General features: G+C 43.4%; 1 protein-coding gene across 1 annotated transcript in view; it reads right to left on the bottom strand.

Moving 5' to 3' along the window:
* Positions 1 to 24,863, bottom strand: part of EPHX2 (epoxide hydrolase 2) — a 95,692-nt gene that overhangs the window by 14,848 nt on the left and 55,981 nt on the right. Inside the window, exons 10-18 of the mRNA XM_075860824.1 lie at positions 24,711 to 24,737; positions 21,944 to 22,029; positions 21,431 to 21,542; positions 20,979 to 21,053; positions 16,177 to 16,222; positions 15,264 to 15,366; positions 14,749 to 14,818; positions 8,889 to 8,969; positions 8,376 to 8,434 (exon numbers count right to left, since the gene is read on the bottom strand). Of these exons, the coding sequence (XP_075716939.1) occupies positions 8,376 to 8,434; positions 8,889 to 8,969; positions 14,749 to 14,818; positions 15,264 to 15,366; positions 16,177 to 16,222; positions 20,979 to 21,053; positions 21,431 to 21,542; positions 21,944 to 22,029; positions 24,711 to 24,737 (659 nt within the window). The remainder of the gene's footprint in view (positions 1 to 8,375; positions 8,435 to 8,888; positions 8,970 to 14,748; positions 14,819 to 15,263; positions 15,367 to 16,176; positions 16,223 to 20,978; positions 21,054 to 21,430; positions 21,543 to 21,943; positions 22,030 to 24,710; positions 24,738 to 24,863) is intronic.

Here is a 24,863-nt window from a genome sequence, read left to right on the forward strand (position 1 = left end):
ACTCTGGAATCAAATTGTATTGTTCTGGCAATGAGACCAGAGTAGGAAGGGCTTTTATTCTCAGGGTCAGCTAGCAAAATCAAATTTTTGGCACGCGCTGGCCCTTTAAGAAAGCAAGGGTCAGCACGCGCGCGCACTGGGACCCAAAGTAGAGCGTTGGTGTGGAGGCCGGCCACCAGGCACTGAGCAGAGAGAAGAGGAGCGATGCTGACCAGCAGGAAGAAGACGCCGGGAGGAGGTAAGTATACGATGCCAGCAGTGGGGAGCTAAACTTGATCAATATACAGTAGGTCTTTTTTTCCCAACCAAACAAACTATAAGGCCGGGTTCACACGTAGTATAAATACTGCGGATTTGAACAAATCTCATCCACACTCTGCGTAAAAAATACCCCGAAAAAACGTTCAGAAATGGACCTGCTGTACGTTTTTTTAATCCGCAGCATGTCAATTTCAGTGAGCTCCCCCTAGTGGTGGCCGAAGATAGCCTTAATTTCATCATGTAACTGTATGGCTGTGTGAACGGAAGCAGTGAATCTGGAGTAACAGAGCTGTGACCCCTTATAAAGATATATTGTGAAATTCATCAGCACTGAATTTTAGATCTCACATTCAAATAAAAATAATGTCTTCTTTAAGAGGATTGTCCTAAGTATCGGCCCTCTCAATACATTTTTCAGATCTCCATATTCGGTCAAGTAGAAATCTACATCTTGTACATAAATCTTGGATGACATACTGTGTCCTTTTATCAATACAATACTGTGAGACCATTATCTGTTATAACGGAGAGCAATCTTGTTCGTTGCATTGTGGGAAATGTAGTGTTTTCCCACACTGCAGAGCAGCAGGTGATGTTCTGTTTAGACACTGAACCAGCAGGGGGTATCAGGACCAGCGTCTCTGGATATGATTGAAGCAGAGAGATCATTACAAGTAAATAATAACAGCTGTGCGTTCTTCATGTGTCTGACACAATAACCGGGCCGGGTCCTTATTCCGTGCCCCCGATTCTCCCTAAACACAAAGTAAATGATCCTACATAGATGATTCAATGCGAAGGTCAACCAGTTCCGCAGCGTCCTCTACACAGCCGGGGATCAGGTGTGCGCCGAGGACCAGATCATGTATAAATCACAAGCAGTTCAACAATAGGTCAAGATAAAGCTCTAGGACTCCATGTCAGCAGAAATGACAGGCAGGCGACGGTAACCGCTGCTCATCGCTGCCGGCAGGGACACTGTATGGCTACGTATGCTGGTAGCACGCCGTACACATCACATATACAGGATACAGCAGGATGGAGCTGATCAAATTCTTACGCAGGCCTAAAGGTGGCCATACACTATAGAGGAAAGTCGGCCGAACCCACCGATTTCAGCAGGACCATCAACTATGGATTGTGTGTGGGGATGTCCGCACCCTCCCCCAAAGGATCAAGCAGGATTTCAACATGCCTGAGACCCGAGATATAAGTCACCGAGAGAAGAGTCTAGAACTAGCCCAGACTTATTCCCCTCTCCCTATAGAGAACACATGCGCCCTGTGCCGAGTCCCGTATATAGGGGGGGGGGGGGGGTTGAGAAGAATATCTGTTGGCCGAATGAGTGTTCGGCCGACAACGGTCTAAAGTGTATGGGCGCTTAGCAATTTTAAGCGACACAATTAAACCACCACTTTCATATGGAACCTCCGGGGCGATCAGCTGATATACCCGAGAGAAGCCGCGGCCAGCAGGATATTTCTCTGTAGGGGAAATGTAGTATTACATAGACGGCTCATGTCCGCTGGGGATCCCCCCCCTATGATGTCTAAATACTTATTTGTGATTATTTATGACACCACCTATGGGGGTGCCACGTGTTTTATTTCAGTGGAAAGTGACCACAGGTGCAGTCAGCCCCCCATTTTGGGCTAGGATCGCTTCCCTCACTCACTGGAGTTAGTTTTCTAAAAATGTTGAGAAAGGGCAATTAAGTCGACATCAAAGGTAAGGCTCTACGGAGAGGCATTGGCACGGCCACAATGCGTCCCACAACATTTTCGGCGCGGTTTTCAGCGGCTGCGCGTTACAGCTGTTGTGCGGTCATTAATGAATACACCTTTCAAGGTCGCACGATTTTTCAGGTAAACAGCCGTTGCACCCGCAACAATGCGCGGTCATTTACTAGCAACTCGACAGCTACGCCAAACACGGTGCCGACGTGGCTGTCGGACACATTGCGGTCGCGTCAATGTCGCTCGGTGGGGCCTCATCCTAACCGTGATCAATAATGGACAGAAAATCTCCCAGAGCACTGGACTTGGCTCCTCATAAAAAGAGATTTTAAAATTGCATTGGCTCAATTTGACTTCATTGGTGGATTTTAGAACATCCGGCTAATGAAAGATCCGGCAGTCCAGAATTACATCTAATCCAGAACGTGACAAATATATATTCCCTTTGCCGGATTGGCAGGAAGCCACATAATATTTCGGACTGGATGATATTGTGGATGAGGACGTACGAAACTCCAGGGCATTTGTAGGGCCCGGAGATGATCGGTGAAGTATGAACATGAGGGTCGCCGTGTCAGTGAGGTCCGGGAGCCGAGGTCTCAGGAGGATCTGGAGCTTTGTGTTTGACGGCATTCCTGCTGAAATCAATAGGATCGGATGGCAAAGGGGCCGTCCAGTTTGATGACCTCCCGATGGATTGTAAATATTCACGTTTTACAAAATCCTTCACATGCTCTTAGGCAGAATTTACACACAACATTTTGCTGCCTTTTTCGTTGCGCTTTCACTACGTTTTTGTGTTTTTTTTTCCCCCCAACGCAGCATGCTGTAGGTATGGGAAAAAATACAAAAAGTTCCAAAATTAGGAAAGTTACCAAAAACGCTTTTAAAAAGGGCCATGAAAAATGCTTGAAATTCGCCATGAATTACAAGCATTTAAAAAAGTTGAAAAAATTGTGTATGTGAAGGAGGCCTAATAGGGCACATGGATATAGGTTGGCATCAAGGGCAGACACAAAGCCAGTACAGTCTGTTCAGCTGCACAGGTGCCCACTGGAGGGTGAGGGGGGCCCACTCTGGCCACAGGGGGGTTAAACAAGTATCTTGCGGTTCTCGCCCCCTCTCCGCGCTCACATCTGTGAATTGAAATGCAGTAAAGGATAAAGTTTTACTTAAACCGCTCAGTGACAAATACTCTGTTGGATTTATATTTGCTGGGAGTTGGTAGAGCCTGGAGCCATTTCTTGCACGCTGCAATACACGAGTGGTGCTGAGGACCTATACTGCATTCTTCAAACTCTCCATGGGTCTATGATACATCACACACATACTACATCTTCCTTGTTAGCCAATCACAGAGACTCTGTGAATGTCTGAGCTGTCCTGTGATTGGCTGACATCTTTGTGTCGGAGCAGTCTTCAGCACATAGAGTTATCTTATCACTGCCCTAGACCACCAGGGATGTTACCACAAACCCCTTCACTGCCCTAGACCACCAGAGATGTGACCACTAACCCCTTCCCTAGACCACCAGAGGTGACCTCTAACCCCTTCACTGCCCTAGACCACCAGAGATGTGACCACTAACTGCTTCACTGCCCTAGACCACCAGAGATGTTACCACTAATTCCGTCACTGCCCTAGACCACAAGGGATATTACCACTAACCCCTTCACTGCCCTAGACCACCAGGGATGTAACAACTAATCCCTTTACTACCCTAAACCACCAAAGATATTATTACTAACCACTTCACTGCCCTAGATCACCAGAGATGTTATCACTAACCCCTTCACTGCCCTAGACCACCAGGGATATTACCACTAACCCCTTGACTGCCCTAGACCACCAGGGATATTACCACTAACCCCTTGACTGCCCTAGACCACCAGAGATGTTACCACTAACCCCTTCACTTCCCTGACCATCAGGAATGTTATCACTAACCCCTTCACTACTCTAGACCACCAGGGATGTTACCACTAACCCCTTCACTGCCCTAGACCATCAGGAATGTTATCACTAACCCCTTCACTACTCTAGACAACCAGGGATGTTACCACTAACCCCTTCACTGCCCTAGACCATCAGGAATGTTATCACTAACCCCTTCACTACTCTAGACCACCAGAGATGTTATCCCTAACCCCTTCACTGCCCTAGACCACCAGGGATATTACCACTAACGCCTTCACTGCCCTAGACAACCAGGGATGTTAACACGAACGCCTTCACTGCCCTAGACCGCTAGGGATGTTACCACAAACGTCTTCACCGCGCTAAACTATCAGAGATGCTATATTCAACATCACCACTGTTCTAGCCCACCAGGAATGTTAACATTAGCCTGTCATTGTATTTTAGGATAGGAGGACATGATAGTTCCATGCCTTCTATCTTACTGACTTGTCGCAGCTAAGAAATAGATCTCTTTGCGGGAGCTAACAACGTTTTCAGGTCTATCTAGACAGCCCAACCATCCATTGATATCTTGCATATGGGAAAATAGCGATCAGACATATTGGGTTTCAACCTGTCCGATACTATTGTTCTCCCTTAGATGCAAGACGCCAAAGGTGTCTGATATACACTTACCTTCACCTCTTCAGCAGAAATAACATGTCCAATTGTCCAAACCACATAGACATGTTAACGGGGAACTAAGGGAAGATAGCGGTGGGATGAACATCTGCTTATCTGATAGATATCTTCAGTCTATGGGCAGCTCTGGATTGAACAGAGCTTTCAGATAAGCAGTTGCCAGAAGCAAGTCAAATGTATTCTCACCCGCCACATCAAAAATGGCAGCAATGACCATTATTGATTATCAAGAGGTTAAGACAAGGTATACTCCAAGCCATAGTAGAGTGACTGGTAAACAGCAGGACTCCTACATATGTCTCAATACCAATTTTGGGCTCCTGACTGCACATCAGGAACTATTTCTAACCTGATACATTGTTCTGCAGCCCCATGTAAATCTAACATCATCGCATTAGTGCTCCACAGCGCCTGCAGCTTTATATTACCATATATTAAATACAGTCTGGGGGTGTAAAACACGAGACTGCGGCACCCGCTGAGAGATGTGTGGATTAAGTATTCTTACAATAAAGGAATATGAGTCGGGGCTTCTCTGCAGGAATGTTACGGCGGATTCCTATAAAATGAAATAAATGAACGTGTTTTATGTCACCGAATAAACCAGCGGTTATAACAGGTGTAATGACATCATTATTTCTACATGGTTACGAGGCGGCGCCGGGTACGAGGCGGTTATTATTTTCATCTCTCCGATAAACAGCAACATGTTATTCGATCTGTTCAGAAAATTACTGCAATCCTGGTTTTATAGTTTACGTGATTGGTTTTAATGACTTTGATGTGCTGTTATATATCTATTATTTAGTGTTGTCGTACTCAATTTTAGACGCATTTAAGAGATTAGGAGGGTTGTAAACAGAGATAAAAGACAATTTTAAGATGCAGTGGGCTATCCTCATCTGCCATACTGTGTGTGTGCTGTAAATACCTCTACTTTGAGGGAGGATTGAAATCACCCGCTAAAAAACAAACTCTTCCAATTACTGAAGATTGTTTAGTGAGAGGGTGATTTTTGCCACTTTAGAAACAGAAAGAGACAAGTTTTAAGTCACAGGCAGCTGATTGGCTGGTTGCAATTTAGATGCGAAGGAGTGCATTACAGTGTGCTGGGACTTCCCGCTGGGAGAGGGGAAGGAGCACTGCTTTATTCAGTGTCTGGACACAGAGCTGCTCTCATGACTGCTGCAGAGACTACATACGGTGAAAATAATTAGTAGTTTCCATGCCCATTATACGTAGGGAAAATGTTTTCCCTTTTTAGAATATGTTTAAACCACATCGTTTGGATTGTATAAAGGGTATTAGGCCCTAAATCAAAAATATTCAGGACAGAGAACCCAGAGTATATATTCTACATCTTTATGAAGATATCTCTTACAGGTTAGTGGGATTTATTCTCTTTTTTGCAGGTTTTTGATCTGGGATCACATCACTCTATGGAAGTCTTACCCCGAAAATCAGAGGATTGCGCTCATTTTCAAAGAAAAAGCAATCTGCCAGCAGACAACATGACAACCCCGTAATGTAACCCGAGACAGTAGGTTAAACGAATGCCACAGTGCAATGTCGCAAGGGCTCAGAGATGGGTGACAATAGCTGGGGACCGAGGATTAATGAAAATCTTTCTTATCAGCCATCAAACTTGTCAAGATCCCATCTTCTATAGACCAAAACTAATCCTGTGGAAATGTCACCAGTCCTGGGTAACACTATGTCTCTGAATTAAAGATAGACAGCCTCATGGTTACACATTCCTAAATTATATGGTAAATACATTTGAAAAGCTTTCTTCTCTGGATTTTCTGGCACAAAGTACAATAACTTTACGATCAGTAACTACTAGAATGCTGCCCCCTATATGCAAGTATAACAATACTATAATAATGCCCCCTTATGCACAAGAATATAACTACTATAATTCTGCTCCTATATACATGAATATAACTACTATAATACTGCCCCTATATACAAGAATATAACTACTATAATACTGCTCCTATATACAAGAATATAACTACTATAATACTGCACCCTATATACAAGTATTCAACTACTATAATACTGCTCCTATATACAAGAATATAACTACTATAATACTGCCCCTATATACAAGAATATAACTACTATAATACTGCCCCTATATACAAGAATATAACTACTATAACACTGCTCCTATATACAAGAATATAACTACTATAATACTGCACCCTATATACAAGTATTCAACTACTATAATACTGCTCCTATATACAAGAATATAACTACTATAATACTGCCCCCTATATACAAGAATATAACTACTATAATACTGCCCCTATATACAAGAATATATCTACTATAATACTGCCCCTATATACACGAATATAACTACTATAATACTGCCCCCTATATACAAGAATATAACTACTATAATACTACCCCCTATATACAAGAATATAACTACTATAATACTGCCCCTATATACAAGAATATAACTACTATAATACTGCCCCTATATACAAGAATATAACTACTATAATACTGCTCCTATATACAAGAATATAACTACTATAATACTGCCCCTATATATAAGAATATAACTACTATTATACTGCTCCTATATATAAGAATATAACTACTATAATACTGCCCCTATATATAAGAATATAACTACTATAATACTGCTCCAATATACAAGAGTATAACTACTATAATACTGCTCCCTATATACAAGAATATAACTACTATAATACTGCTCCTATATACAAGAATATAACTACTATAATACTGCTCCTATATACAAGAATATAACTACTATAATACTGCTCCTATATACAAGAATATAACTACAATAATACTGCTCCTATATACAAGAATATAACTACTATAATACTGCTCCTATATACAAGAATATAACTACTATAATACTGCTCCTATATACAAGAATATAACTACTATAATACTGACCCTATATATAAGAATATAACTACTATAATACTGCCTCTATATACAAGAATATAACTACTATAATACTGCTCCTATATACAAGAATATAATTACTATAATACTGCTCCTATATACACAAGAGTATAACTACTATAATACTGCTCCCTATATACAAGAATATAACTACTATAATACTGCTCCTATATACACAAGAATATAACTACTATAATACTGCTCCTATATACAAGAATATAACTACTATAATACTGCTCCTATATACAAGAATATAACTACTATAATACTGCTAATATACAAGAATATAACTACTATAATACTGGTCCTATATACAAGAATATAACTACTATAATACTGCTCCTATATACAAGAATATAACTACTATAATACTGCCCCCTATATACAAGAATATAACTACTATAATACTGCTCCTATATACAAGAATATAACTACTATAATACTGCCCCCTATATACAAGAATATAACTACTATAATACTGCTCCCTATATACAAGAATATATCTAATATAATACTGCTCCCTATATACAAGAATATAACTACTATAATACTGCTCCCTATATACAAGAATATAACTACTATAATACTGACTCCTATATACAAGAATACAACTAATATAATACTGCTCCCATATACAAGAATATAAATACTATAATACTGCCCCTATATACAAGAATATAACTAGTATCACCCAATGGAGAACTTTTTCTGTTAACATTTATATCTGGCTGTACTATCCGGTCAGACACTGTATTCTCTGTAATCATTGCTTTCCTTCTCTAGGGGTTATTTCCTATTGGGACTATGCCACATACTTCTCCATCTGAGTCCAGTGTCCACAGTCTTGAATGTGTCCTCTTGTCAGATTTGGAATCTGTAAAATAAATTTTGAGATACAGAATTTTAGACTTATCACATGATGAATACGAGACATTACATCTCTAACCAGAAGGACATATTACTGCTCCGTGTAGAGCTGTAACACATATGGGGGCAGACAAAAAAAAATGGTGCCATGTTCCATCGGACGCCATGTAATGGAGGTCTTCATGTCTTCTGGGGGAGAATACAGTAAAAACTGGCTCAGTCCGTGGGGTCTTAGTGATAGGGACCTGAATGTACAGGATCTTTTCTACAAGTGAGAAGACTGGTGGTCACATGGAAAATATTTCGTATTGCGAAAAATTACCAAATCTTGTATTGCCCAAAATATATTTCTCAAGTAAAATCTACAATTCAAGGGCTCAGCCATTTTTGGGATTATAGATTGACAATTATCATATGTATGGACAGGTTAGATCAGTCGATCACTTCTGCCCCGTACTCACCTTCTTCTCCATGCCAGTGGTCATCACCGGAAGTAACACCGGATCCTTCTCAGCCGTCACCATCAACGCTGGAACTAGTATCTTACCATGAAAGAAAGGAAATTATTTTAGTAAAAGACGATAGACACAAATAATTCAGCTTTGTAAGGGAAGCAGACACATGAAATCCCATAAAATGAGCAGTCTGGTCACACAGCCCTTATATTATGATCTGATAGAGGGGGTGGGACGTCACTTGATAACACCACCTCCTATCGGTCAGAGCAGAGAGGTGCTACACAGGGTGGTTCTGGCTCCGGAGGACCCGGCACGTCCTTATAATACATGTTCAGATCATTGATTTCAATAGGTGTTGTGGCTCCTCCTGTGCTTCTTTCGGCAACAGTCCACCCCAGCGCAGCTTATTGTTGCGAGTTCCGTCTAACAAAAAGGGGTGGTACAAAACTTAAAGGAACACTAAATGTAAAAATACAAATTAAAAAAAAAAAAGTTTAATCGCCGTTCCTCCCTTAATCTCCTTTTGATTCTATCCCGTCTCAGCCGCCATCTTTTTATATGCTTCAAATACAGGTATTTAGCCACCTTTCCCCTCTCTCACAAACCTTAGATCAGACCGGTCTCTAGCTGTGAGGCAACAGACTACAACAGGAGCCCTCCCCCACAGATCTGTCTGCAATAGGAAACCAAATCACTCCAACCTGCAGCACTTAGCCGGCCTCCTGGGATAACGTCTGTGATTGGCTGCAGCGGCGGTCACATGGGGTGAAGCATCATCCCAAGAAGATGAAACACAGACTCCTGGGTAAGTATAATATTTTTTGGGTTTTCAGAGTTGCGTTTTTTGCGGCGGGATCGCTGTGAACCCGCCACAAAAAATGCAACAACTGCTAATTGTGGCGGGATTTACGTCCCCATTGAATTCAACAGGGAAATCCCGCAACAAATAAGCAGCGTTTGCGTAAATACAATTGACATGCTGCGGAATAAAATTTTGCACCGCAGATAAATTTCTGGGCGGTTTTTCCGCTCAGGTTTTACACAGTGTGTGGATAAGATTTGTTTTATCTCATCCATTTTGCTGCTCCTGTATTTGCTGCGGATATTCTGGAAAAAAAAATTCCATTGCGGAAAATCTGAAGTACTTACGCAATGTGTGAACTGACCCTTAGAAGATATTTCTGGGTTTACTGTCGCTTTAACCCCTTAATGACCAGCTAAATTTTTCCATTTTTGACTTAACTTTTTTATTTTTTCACTGACGGGGCCGTATGAACCCATAAATTGTATTTTGTTTTGTACAATTTGGGAGTAGAAAAAATTCACTGTGTAAGGGCAGATTCAGACGAACGTTGCGTTTTTGCGCGCGCAAACAACGCAGCGTTTTGCGCGCGCAAAAACAATTTGACAGCTGCGTGTGTCATCCGTGTATGATGCGCGGCTGCGTGATTTTCGCGCAGCCGCCATCATAGAGATGAGGCTAGTCGACGCCCATCACTGTCCAAGGTGCTGAAAGAGCTAACTGATCGGCAGTAACTCTTTCAGCACCCTCGACAGTGAATGCCGAACACAATATACAGCAACCTGTTAAAAAAAAAGTTCGTACTTACCGAGAACTTCCCTCCCGGCCGTTGCCTTGGTGACGCGTCCTTGGTGACGCGCCTCTCTTGACATCGGGCCCCACCTCCCTGGATGCCGCGGCAGTCCATGTGACCGCTGCAGCCTGTGCTTGGCCTGTGATTGGCTGGAGCTGTCACTCGGACTGAATTGTCATCCCGGGAGGTCAGACTGGAGGAAGAAGCCGGGAGTTATCGGTAAGTCAGAACTTCGTTTTTTTTTACAGGTTCATATATATTGGGATCGGAAGTAACTGTCCATGGTGCTGAAACAGTTTAACTCTTTCAGCACCCTGGACAGTGACTATCTCCTGACGTCGCGTAAGGGAAAAATTTTTGCCGGGTTCGGCCAAAACGAGTTCGGCCGAACCCGGTGAAGTTTGGTTCGGTTGGCCGGGTTCGCTCATCTCAAAGACACTCCGTTTGGATGTTTGGAAACAGAAAAGCACGTGGTGCTTTTCTGTTTACATTCATCCTTTTGACAGCTGGTGCGCTGTTTCAGTCGGTTCGCACGGAAGTGCTTCCGTGCGACCTGCGTGGTTTTCACGCACCCATTGACTTCAATGGGTGCGTGATGCGCGAAATACGCGGAGATATTGAACCTGTCATGCTTTTTGCGCAGCTGACAAACGCTGCGCAAAAAGTACGGACTGTCTGTACTGCCCCATAGACTTGTATTGGTCTGTGCGTGGCGCGTGAAAACCACGCGGCCCGCGCGGACCGAATACACGCTCGTGTGAATCCCCCCTAAGTTATATCATTTATTTTTACGACGTGACTATAGGAAAAAGTGATTCTCAGCATTGTTTTGTTTTTAAATAATTTTTTATCCTGTTCACGCTTCACGCTAAATAACCTGTTAAATTAATTCTTCAGATTATTACGGTTGTGTGGATACCTAATATGTGTACGTTTTTTTTTATTTGAGGTAATGTAGGGGCAATAAAATATTTTATTCAAAGCAATGACTTTTTTGGGGGGACATTTTTTTAATTTATTTTTTTGTTCATTTTTTTTTTAACTTTATTTAGAACTTTATTTTTTACTTATAAATGTATAAGCATGCTCTTGCCCTACCAGCAGGCAAACTCCTTTCTAGGTCCCCAGGGCTGACTGCAGAGGGATTCCCCGGTCTTCGAGTGAGTCACCGGGTTTCCAGTGATGCAATCGAAGAGGGGAGTTCCCTTTGATCGCCGAGGTCTGTAACCACGACATGATGAATGGGTTAAACAGCTGGGGTCGTATTGTTTTCCGATCCCAGCTGAATTTAGCACGTTGCTCTAAGATCAGGAGTTGTTAAGAGGTTAAAGGAATTTTCCCATTTTACAGGATGGCAGGGTATAAAATAATAAACTATCAGGTAATCACCCGCTCACACCCAGTTCACCGCTTCTGCAGCCAATCGCTGGCCTCAGTGGTGTTGAACAGCACGTGACCGCTGCAGGTGCTTCCATTACCGGAGCGGTGTTGAAAGTGATGTCATCGCTGGAGCGGGGCGAGCATTTCAAAGGGTGAGTTACCTGTTAGTTTATTATTTTTTACCCTCCCCTGCCCTCCTAAAAATGTGAAAGCGCCCGGATAGCTCCTATAAGAGGTTAGCGGTTAGTCCTCATTCAGACGGCCGTATTTTAGCGGATGCCACAAGTCCCGCAATGACCTGAACTGACAGTAACATAAGGATCTATATATAAGCATCATTTGGATATATGCATCATTGGATGTTGTGCTCCTAGCACAACTTGATCGGGTCAGCAGAACTGATCACCCTCTTGTCCACCTCTCCATTTTACCGTTTGATGCACTATGTTCGCTCTGTGTTTTTTATTAGTGCCTATTAAAGTGGACATAGTGGCATATGGAATGCGAATCGAGCCGCCGTAATGGCAGCCATATTGGTGATCACTCAGCTTTCCTATAGACGGGCGCAAATAAGAAATATCGGCGTATATATATTTTTTTTGTGTAGCGCTGGGATACACTGCTGGAGAGTTTAGCCTTTTACAATATCCAGCATATAAATCCGGAGATTTACAATGTTAGGGACTGTGGGGCGTCAGGATTTATAACGCGCTGTCAAATTCAGAATAAATCCTCCTGATATAACCGGCACATTATCCTGTTATGAGAAAGCTGCGGAGATGGAGAAAGCAGCAGGTGTCTGCAGGATATAACCATTGTCTTCAGACGTCTATGGGTCTTTATATATTTGCATAGTGAGGCATTGGAGACGTGCGCTCCTTAGCTGGGGGGGCACGCGGGAAGCTTTCATATATCTGGACAATATACTGCTCCCTTAATTATATGCAAAGATTGAATTAATAATCATATGAAGAGTTGCGTTGCCAAACAAATCGTCTCAGTGTGTGTGTCCCATCACATCTGTCCGTATACAGCGGCCAGAAGCCTGCGGAGTCCAGAGAGTTAACTCCTCGCTGATCTCAGCTCCTTAATATTTGCTACATCTTATTCCAGCTGGTATGGATAATAATGGATGTAGAATGACAAACATGGCCCTTTAAAGTGACAGTATACATACATTATATATCACTCTAGCGCCTTACGGGAACAGGTGGTAGTTGGGGCCGCACCGTAGCTGATGTATTTTTTTTGACAGGCTGAGATGGCTGCCATCTTGGATCAGACTGAAAAGTTGTCAGACATCTGAAAAATAATATTTACAGAGGATCTGTCACTAGTTTATTAATTCCCCATCTCCTAACTGATCTAGTAGGCGCTATGATGATGATAACTACAGTGTAAAAAAAAAAAAAAAAACATTTGCAAAGTTATGAGCGTTTTTCTAAATATCAAATTCAGCTATACTTGCCAAATGGGAGGGGACTCTTTCTTTTCACTCTGGGCGGTGTAATGTTTTCTGTATGACGCTGTCCAATCAGCATACAGCTTCTCCCCCTTCCCAGCCCAGCAACACAGAGTGATCATATAGTATACAGCTTCCATTCCCGACTGTGTATTTAACTGTTGATACCTCCGGTTGTTTCAGAGCTAGAACTGCGATCCTGGTGCCATATTAAAGATTAGAATCTAATCTTTCATATGCCACCAGAGGCACTGTAATAGCTGGTCCATAGCCGGAGATATGGCTATTTGAAGTGATCCCCCTTCCCTCCAGCCTCAGTCTCTCACACTGTGTGAAGCAGCTTCATGCTGATAGGACGGTGTCAGAGGCTGTGAGGAGGCTCCACCTCAGGAGAATCACTGCGGTTGACACCCACTTGTCTAGTATAGCCTCATTTATATATATTTTTTAAAAAGCTCATAACTTTTAAAATAATAATCGTTTTGGGACACAATTTTGACTAGTAATATCAGTGTGACAGGGCCTATTAGATTAGATAGGAGATCGGGCTTTACTAAACTAGGGAGAGATGCTCTTCAAAGTGTGTTCGGAGATACTTACTGCTAAAATCTGATGGATAATGGTCAACGATCACCTTTCTCATATATTGTCTGACACTTTAGATAAGTTTGATAAAATCTGCAATCCATGGAAGAAGTGCATACTTCCGTGACTGCATAGAGATGGGACCCCCTCCCCATCCCCTCATACCTTTCCTCACTCCCGCCTCATTGTTGTTGTGTGTTTTTCTTTTTTTGTGGGTACTTATTGTACCACTTTAGAGATTGTAATGTCTCCTGAAGTTACCCATACATGACACTATTGCATGATCTTTAACATCATAGATTCTTCTGATATGACTGTTTGGACACGAGGCCATGTTGGCCTATCTTACGTTGTATTACCGTATGTGCGACTCTACGAGTCTGTTTCTCATTACATTTTCAAAAACTATTCAATAAAAATCTATTGAAACCAAAGCGTGTGTTCAGCTCTGAAAAACATTTAACAGTTGGGCTCTGTTCACACCGTGTCTTGGCCCTACGTTTAGCGTGTGCGTCGGTAGCCTGGCTAAACATGTCCAAAGGGCTCCACTGTCAGACGGAAGCCAAAAGTGTGTCCCTTTGGCCTCTGTCTGATCTCTATATCTACGTATAGCGCAAGAAAATAGTAAGGAATAACGTAGTCGACTACGCGTTTCCATCCTGCTGAGTTTAGGAAGACAATAAAACATATACCTTTGTTTTAGCAGCATGGTAGCCTATGGGTGACCAACGCTACCGTATGTAATCGGTCACAGGGAACCGGTAACGGATACGTCATGACAATTACAATATCTTTTCTTGACATTTACGTTAAACACATCAATATATTACCGTGACCTTACCTTCCAGTTGTGGGCCTTGATGGCCCACTCCCAGCTACGGTCCATGTTTCTGTACCAGTTTAATGGCCCCCTGCAGAATAAGGACAGTGGATCAGATCACACCAGGTATATAACAGGTCAGACCCAACAGAATATTCTTATAAAGTTTGTATCTTCATGAAGATTCTGAAAGGTCGGAGGTCACCCTGCTCTTACACATTGGTGCGACCAGGATCGGCAGGAGAATTCAGCATCCCTGCCGATCCCAATCTCCTGTCTTGTGATCTGACTTCCGGCCTGCCTGTTAACCGTATACTGTATGGCCTCTCCATTGTCTGACCCCGCTCCTGTTCTGTGATTTGGGCCCCTATATCCTACAGCTGACCTCTGCTACTCCTTCTCCGATTCCCCGTCCAGCATATACTACACCTGTCAGCATTACTACAGCTGCTGCCTTGTTGTCTGATGCCTCCAGGCACTGTGAATCCTTGCAGTATAATAAAGCTGAAATGATAAATGCCAAGTTACGGACCTACCCGAAACCGTTCTTCTTAAACTGCGAGACGTAAAACTGCAGCTCAGGTTCATTAAGTATTCTACTGCGAGGGATTTCCTCCGGGAAACCGACAAACAGACCACCTGTAAAGGGAAGAAGATGGAAAATGGATTGCAAGAAATGTAGATAGATAGATAGATAGATAGATAGATAGATAGATAGATAGATAGATAGATAGATAGATAGGAGATAGATAGATAGATGATAGATAGATAGATAGATAGATAGATAGATAGATAGATAGATAGATAGATAGATAGATAGATAGATAGATAGATAGATAGATATGAGATAGATAGATAGATAGATAGATAGATAGATAGATAGATAGATAGATAGATAGATATGAGATAGATAGATATGAGATAGATAGATAGATAGATAGATAGATAGATAGATAGATAGATAGATAGATAGATAGATAGATCCAGCATGACCTAGATACCAGTTCACTTACCCAATACTCAGACCTGTCAGTTTTTTACACCACACACCTCCCCTTATTCCCGGCATCCTCCCGATTCCAGCTCTGTACATTTTTTGGCCATCCCTAGAACACCCCCTCAGTGCTGGAATCAGGAGGACGGCGGGAATAAGGAAAGGTATGTGATTACAAAAAAAACGCCAGGTCCTCTTTAAGGCTGAGGGTTCACAAGGACTTCAGTCCTGCAACACTAGAAGTTGTGCAACAGATGTTTATCCCACTGACGTCTATTGAGTGCGTTGTTAAGTGCCAGATGCACCGAGGTGTCTGATATGTGGAGTTGATATTTAGAAGCGCGTGTGAACAGAGCCTAAAGTCATTGTGTGGCCCAACCCGAAACATTTTACTGCTATGTAAAAGCTTCAAGAGGAAAAGTTGTGGGTAAGATAATGTAAGAAGGGACATTTACCTCTGTCACATACTCCGCTGGTACTTATGAAAGGCGCAAGCTTGTCCTAGAATAAAAAACATAAAAGATAACTCCGCCCAAAACGCGTCAGTCCTTTACGTCCTTGTGATTCTGTACCTAAGGGTATTCCCATCTGCATAATTATACCTCAAATGCTCGTAAACCGGAAATTAGCAACTTTACCAAATACCTTGAATTTTCAAATCTTTACTATATTCTGGATAATTCTCCTGTGACAAGCTGTCTCCCTCTTTGTATTTCGCTTATTGCCTAGGGTTGCGACCACCGCTGCAGTTCTTCAGCAGTGGCCGCGCTCGCGCACCGTTTTGCCTTTCTGCTACTGTAGAGGATGACCGGGGTCTCGGGATTGTGCCTGCCGGCGCGTGCGCGGTGGATCCCGGTCTGGCCAACACTCTCTAGCTCTGTAATCAGATCTGTGGATGACTCCAGGGCCACTGCACATGCCCTGAAGCCGTCTACAGATCTGAATACAGCTAGAGAGTATTGCCCGGGCCGGGAGCCACCGTGCCAGGCGCACTCCCATCCTCTATAGTAGAGGAGGGGGAAAAGGGTGTGCAAGCGCAGCAGACCGCACATGGGGGGGGGGTTGAAATGAAGAATAACGAGCGGGATAAAGCGGTGTAGGGGCAAACAAACCCTGTAAGGAGGACTAGGTAGGATCGTCTGAACCATGATTACAATGACCGGTTGAGACGAGGGATCAGCAAGGTTTACTCCCGATACTGCTAGTACTAGTGTATCTATCAGCATCGGGAGTGCGCACGGAGACGGCAGCACAGTTTGATTGACATAAAGCATGTTCCGCCCACAATTGCTCCGCTCAGATGAACGTGCGGCAAGGAAAAAGGATGAAATAATACAGATCTGGGGTAACAGATTGGATTGGATGATTAAACTTAGATTTTAATGTTTATTAAAACTGAGGAAAAAAAATAAATGAAAGGTTTTAGGTGGGAATAATCCTTTAATAGTAGAATTTCAGGTTCACCACCTTAGATACAATAATTACTGTTTGCTCATATATTAGACCTACAAATTCTTGTGGATGGTGGGAACCAGCATTAAACTAATTAAAATCACCCAGGGCAGAATGGGAGGAATGCAAGATCAAAAGTGGAGGTAGTCACCAACCCCACATGTATGAATCACAGATATATATGGAACAGAGACTCAAATCATTTGACTACCTTCTCCTTCTATTTATCAGAAAATGATCACTTATCCTGTGGTAGGGGTTCCACCGATCAGAAAATGATCGCTTAGCTTGTGGTAGGGGTCCTAGCGATCAGAAAATGATCACCTATCCACTGGTAGGGGTTCCAGTGATCAGAAAATAATCACTTATCCTATGGTAGGGTTCCAAGCAATTAGAAAATGATCACCTATACTGTGGTAGAAGTCCCAGCGATCAGAAAATGATTACCGATCCTGTGGTAGGGGTCCCAGCCATCAGAAAATGATCATCTATCCTGTGGTAGGGGACCCAGCGATCAGAAAATGATCATCTTTCCTGTGGTAGGGGACGCAGCGATCAGAAAATTATCATCTATCCTGTGGGAGGGGTTCTTGCAATCAGAAAATGATCACTTATCCTGTAGATGGGGTCCCAGCGATCAGAAAATGATCACTTATCCTGTGGTAGGGGACCCAGCGATCAGAAAATGATCAACAATCCGGTGGAAGGGGTCCCAGCGATCAAAAAATGATCATCTAGCCTGTGGATAGGACATCATTTCATGATTTTTGTCAACTCCTTTAAAGGGTTATTCCCATTGCAAAACATGATAACATGTTGCTAGTGGATGCCACCACTTACTGATCGGTGGCACTTACTGATCGGGGGCATTTTCTGATCGGTGGGGGGCCCACTGCAAGGACCACACACTGATCCTGGGAATGAAGGGGCACAGAGCTGATTTAGTGCCTGGGAGTGCCGCCGTGCACGGAAAAAAAAGTTTTATTCTCAGTATCGGTGGTGGTTTCAGAAGTCGGACCCCCACCGATCAGAAAGTGATAGCCTATGCTAGCGAGTTTGGTTTTCACTCATCTTTTTCAGACTCCTAAATGGCAAAACGCACTTCGATATGTAGTGGAACATGTAACACACGGCAGTGTCAGAACTAAACAGAGTTGTCATTCTGGCGTTCCCTGTAACAGCTGTAATGGGGCCCATTTATATATCACCCAGCTTTCCCAGAAACAGAAATAGCCGAGGACACCACAAACCTGCCGTAAACTTTATCTCTAACTAATTTAGAAAGCCATCAATTATTCACAGAGTCAAAGGAAAGAGTTTAGTCCTGCTCTGGTTAGTACTAATCTATTTAACTCCTGCTCTTAATTGCCGCCTGACCTGTCCGTGTGAGAAACACCTCAGATATCAGAGCTTAGCGCCGGGAACAAGAGGTGCCGGGGAGGTCGTGTCCACTCCTCTCCCCATATCGCTTTCACCAGCTGTCAATCAAAGCATCGTACTAACACCGGACTACGAAAACGCAATTCTGAGCCCCCGTATTGTAATGAAGACCTCCATACAGTACATAGGGAAACCCTGTACATATACATGAATGACCATGTCAGTATATACAGCATCGGCTGCTACAATAGCACAGGGTATCACGTCACGCGTATTCTGTAACACACGTAAAATATTGATGAGCTCGGATCCGGTGTCGCTGCTATTTTTCCAGTGTGGAAATCGGGATATCTGGAGACGTACGAGATTTTCACACTGAAGAGCTCACGACAAGGTATTTCCCTAATGATAAGCAAATCCAAGGCTTAGGTCTTGTGGAGGGGGGATAATAAAACATAAAACCATCACAGGACAAAGAGGATGATTCAAAACACAAATAAAACCACAAAAATGTACTTATAATAAAAAATAGAAAACATGTAAAACATAAAGCAAGAGAATAAAATAATTCAGGACCGTCATCTATCAGATCGTGCAGAGAGTGGCTAATAAAGGTAGACTTTTTCTTTGCGGGACCAAGCACATCCATCAGGTATTATACAGACAAACTTTTGATTTCAATAGGTACAGTGTAATGATCCATTTTACCTGTGGTGGCGCTGCAGGAGAATTTAACATTTGCTGACAGGTTCCTCCGCAGATTACAGCTGATCACTGGGGGTCATAGCAGCGTGACAACCTGTGATCAGCTAATGTTCTAACAAAAAGGGAGTGCAGCTCTGGAGTATAATACAGGATGTAACTCAGGATCAGTACAGGATAAGTAATGTAATGTATGCACACAGTGACTCCACCAGCAGAATAGTGAGTGCAGCTCTGGAGTATAATACAGGATGTAACTCAGGATCAGTACAGGATAAGTAATATAATGTATATACACAGTGACTCCACCAGCAGAATAGTGAGTGCAGCTCTGGAGTATAATACTGGATGTAACTCCGAATCGGTACAGGATAAGTAATGTAATGTATGTACACAGTGACTCCACCAGCAGAATAGTGAGTGCAGCTCTGGAGTATAATACAGGATATAACTCAGGATCAGTACAGGATAAGTAATGTAATGTATATACATAGTGACTCCACCAGCAGAATAGTGAGCACAGCTCTGGAGTATAATACAGGATATAACTCAGGATCAGTACAGGATAAGTAATGTAATGTATGTACACAGTGACTACACCAGCAGAATAGTGAGTACAGCTCTGGAGTATAATACAGGATGTAACTCAGGATCAGTACAGGATAAGTAATGTAATGTATGTACACAGTGACTCCACCAGCAGAATAGTGAGTGCAGCTCTGGAGTATAATACAGGATGTAACTCAGGATCAGTACAGGATAAGTAATGTAATGTATGTACACAGTGACTCCACCAGCAGAATAGTGAGTGCAGCTCTGGAGTATAATACAGGATGTAACGCAGGATCAGTACAGGATAAGTAATGTAATGTACACAGTGACTCCACCAGCAGAATAGTGAGTGCAGCTCTGGAGTATAATACAGGATGTAACTCAGGATCAGTGCAGGATAAGTAATGTAATGTGTGTACACAGTGACTCCACCAGCAGAATAGTGAGTGCAGCTCTGGAGTATAATACAGGATATAACTCAGGATCAGTACAGGATAAGTAATGTAATGTATATACATAGTGACTCCACCAGCAGAATAGTGAGCACAGCTCTGGAGTATAATACAGGATATAACTCAGGATCAGTACAGGATAAGTAATGTAATGTATGTACACAGTGACTCCACCAGCAGAATAGTGAGTGCAGCTCTGGAGTATAATACAGGATGTAACTCAGGACCTTTACAGGATAAGTAATGTAATGTATGTGCACAGTGACTCCACCAGCAGAATAGTGAGTGCAGCTCTAGAGTATAATACAGGATGTAACTCAGGATCAGTGCAGGATAAGTAATGTAATGTATGTACACAGTGACTCCACCAGCAGAATAGTGAGTGCAGCTCTGGAGTATAATACAGGATGTAACGCAGGATCAGTACAGGATAAGTAATGTCATGTATGTACACAGTGACTCCATTAGCAGAATAGTGAGTGCAGCTCTGGAGTATAATACAGGATGTAACTCAGGATCAGTACAGGATAAGTAATGTAATGTATGTACACAGTGACTCCACCAGCAGAATAGTGAGTGCAGCTCTGGAGTATAATACAGGATATAATTCAGTACAAGAGATGTAGATGAATGTTAAATATAAAATGGTGTTAAGAAGTGGACAAATCTTACAATAAATCTGTTAAGAAGTGTCATCTTACTGTACTACGGAGATTTACCTTATCACCCGGACCACGGAAAAATATTTTTAATGTTCTTTCCAAGTTTTTCTCCAGTTCTGCTTCAGCAACACCCTATGAAATGGAAAGATAATAAGTGATGTGATCGCATGTGGAAATGAACAGATGTTTGCTGCTACTAATTGAACGATCTCTGCCATCTGCTCTGGTAATTACAATACACATAAAATCCCCCCCCCCCCCCCATCCCAAGAAAAAGAAAAAAAAGCATTCGTCCTTACACCCAGGAAAAAGACCAAGAACCCAGAAGAGTCAGAGGCGGGCAGAGCTCATGGCGGGGTCTATCCCAATACCGATAATGGTGATGGCCCCTGCACAGAGATAAATAAGTGCAGTGGTGCATGCTGATACTTGTAGTTCTGCAGTGTGCCCGGCACTGGTGCCGCATGTGTTCTGTATTGAGGAGGCAGAAGAAAAATCAATAGACTCACCGGCTCCTGGAAATAAATCTGGTAATCAAAGATTGGGTTCCCTTTTATACGCTCACTGGCTTTCATTTCTGGATCAACTGGAAAGTGTGGAGTATTGAGTGATGCCACTGCTCTGAAAAGCATGAAATATTAGTTAGCTCCCCTAATCTGAAATACTCTGTGCTGCTGTTTCTTCCACTATCTAAGCCTCAGTCACACACTCCCCCCTCTGTTATTACTAACAGCAAATACCTGGAGAGGTCCAACATGATCCCCTCCTCTAATACTTTGTGCTGCTGTGGCCCTGCTCTTTTCGCTATGTAACGCTCAGTCTGACCTCCCCAAGATCAGCCCAGTCCTCTCCTGAAATTCTCTGTGCTGCTGGGGATCCTGCTTCTCCCATTATCTAATTTATTAGTTTACCCTGTCCTCACTAACATCATCACACGACAGGACTCTGCAGAAGATCAGCACACGCTTTACCTGAAGTACTCTGTGCTGCTGGAGACTTGGCTCCTCAGTGCATTTACTTACTTGACTCTTTCTGGATAGAAAAGCGCCAGGTTCCAAACTAAAGCACCGCCCCAGTCGTGTCCAATGAATGTGGCCTGTGAAATACCCTGCAAAACCAAGTCAAGAATCAATCTCAATGAATAAACACCGATATGAATTTGTCATTTAACTCTTTGGCCCTGCATCACTTGAATCAGGATAGGTCCATATTCTGCCTCTGAGAGGGGGGTGGGGGGGATGTGCAGCTGCAGTCAGTGTGTCTCGGTATCACATACTTCTCCCCTCCCCCACCCCAGGTACAATCCTGTGTATATGGGGGGCGGGGGGGGGAGGTGTATATTACACGGCCGCACTCTGCCCCAAATCTAGTGCGACGCTATTACTATTTAGTATAGTATCTCTTTAAGATAATCCAGTATATTCGCACGTGGTTCTTTGAAAAACCCACATAGTGATCTGACAAACCCAGCTCTGCTATGCCTGTAACACTAGAAGACATTTCATTTTTGTCTTCTTCTGTCACGTCGATAAGAAACGCGGTTTCTTCGTTAGATCTGGTTCTGGATCAGTCGAGTGACAACTACCATGGCCCATAATGCTGTTCACTAGGGTTGTCACCCAGCTTTCCCAGAAACAGATAAAAAACAGGAAACAGCTGAATAGACTTTGCTCAAGACTTGACGGAAGAGGAGTCTGATATAATAATGTTCCTACACAGGGATGAATGTAAAACAAGTCAGCGAGCCGATCTGACAGCCGTGGTAAGAAGTAATCACCACCCCGGCGTGCTATCGGTAAACACGGCGCTGCCCGTCCCGTAGAATCGACCTTCCCCCTTCAGTATAATATTTACTCAACCGTCCCACTGGGAAGAAATCCTGCTCTCATATAGAGGGGTGACCTTTACTGTGCGGCCGCCCTCTGGAATATTAAATATGATATAAGCGACGCCAAAACAACTCTACACGGCAGCGAAGCCTCCGAGATCCCCGAGAATATTACAGAGCCGGCTGCAGATCATCGCGTCATCGCAGACGATAATACGTCATCAGAACAGGTTACACAGCAGCTGATCGCACCCGGAAAGGATTACTTTGTTTAAAGTAGGATACACAATGTATATAGAAAAGTAAATAAATGCACAATCGAGTCCCATTATTATGAGCAGCAGCGAATATGCAGAGTAACCGCCGTGTGCAGCTCTGACAGCAGTAGACGGGCGGGCAGTGACTCTATAAGGTGCCGTCGGTGGTCTCCGGCATCACACATTTTCTGGAGGGTGCGTGGGGGAGGATCCATAGAGTGAACAAGACGATCGAGGTCCCACAGATGCTCAGTTGGGTTCAGGTCTGGAGAGTTCGGGGGCCGGGGAGGTACTTGGGGGTCTTGGTCGGGCTCTTCCTGTCAGCATGTATGGGGGGGGGGACGTGATCTGCAGCGATGGATTCACACCCAAATCGGTTCAGAGCCGTCCACATGGATGAGTGGCCCAGAGAATGTCATGAGAACATCCCCCGACCATAACGCTGCCGCCCCCGGCTCGTGTCCTTCCAGCAATGGTCGCCGGGTGTTTGTTCTCTGATGTTTCTCGCCTGACAGCAACGTCCGCTCCATGAAGCAGAAAACGGGACTGATCGGAGAAGACGACCTGTGCCAATCATCGGTGGTCCAATGCCAATCCTGCCGCGCAAACTGAAGCCTTTTTTCCCGCTGCCCCTTTGTTACACAGGAGCAGTGACCGTCCGTGGGCTCCGGACCCCCACACGCAGTAGGTTCACTGAACTGTTGTATTAGACACGTCTGGTCGCCTCCTGGATGATTTTCACGGTGAGCTGCTCCACTGTAGCGTGTAGTTCGGTCCTCGCGCACCTTCTTAGCCGATGTTCACCTCTCACATCAATGGCGCGTGGTGCTCCGCAGTTTCCACCTTGGTTATTCCCAATGGTGCCATTTGTCCACTCACAATACACTGTCACCACAGCAGCACGCGGACAGTTCACACACTGCGCTGTGTGGACCGAAAGCCGATAATCACGTCTTATAGCAAGTCTGATAAATCGCCCCTTTTACCCATGGATGCCTCAGAGTGGAATAGTGCAGTTGAGTATGATATTCCGCACAGACGTGAAGGTTACCCTTTTGGCAAATGTCGCGTGCAGTGAGTTGGACAATGTGTCACTTGGCTTATTTTACAATTTTGCATGGTTAGTAACCTCCCTCTGTTCCAGCTGTACAGGCGGCCATATTGGTTGTCACCCAACTTTCCCAAAATCAGATCTACAGTAACTCTCAAGGTGACTTTCTTATTACTTTTTCCTTTAGCCTGGAAATGCTCAGTTACAATAACATTCAACCAACATCAAATAACGGATTGTGTAAAGCTTGTGCCCCTTCAATCTGTGGCCCGTCGCCCTGTAAAGCCGGGAATATACCAATGTCTGCCACTCCGATATATTTATTACATACAGAAATGACTTAAAGGGCCAGACACCTCAGCTTCACGGAAATGTAAGGATGTTATATTTCTTTTCCATAGTCTCTCTGCACTGTCACATTGTAGCGAGCGATAGATGTAAGCGCTGTGCTTTATTCCCAGGTGGGATCGCTGCCCCGCCCCCGCTATAGGGCTGTAATAAAACGCGGATGGAACAGCAATAAAGTGAGAGACATAAAATGTGGAGAAAACACACAGGTGGGATTTACGGGCGGAGATCAAGACGGTTACACTCAATAAAAAAGTTCTCATGCCGACAAAAATAATAACCAATATCAATTTTATATGACTCACCAGCTTATCCAGGAAAGTAATCATGTCCTGCAAAACACAAAATATATAAAAGACTAAAACATGACGCCAGTATATAAAACTTACAACTCTACCTCCAGACAGGTGTGCATTCTCCTACCGGTCCACAGGGGGCAGTATAATAGTAGTCACAAC

Source organism: Rhinoderma darwinii, chromosome 4, assembly GCF_050947455.1.
Source record: "Rhinoderma darwinii isolate aRhiDar2 chromosome 4, aRhiDar2.hap1, whole genome shotgun sequence".
NCBI lineage: Eukaryota > Metazoa > Chordata > Amphibia > Anura > Rhinodermatidae > Rhinoderma > Rhinoderma darwinii.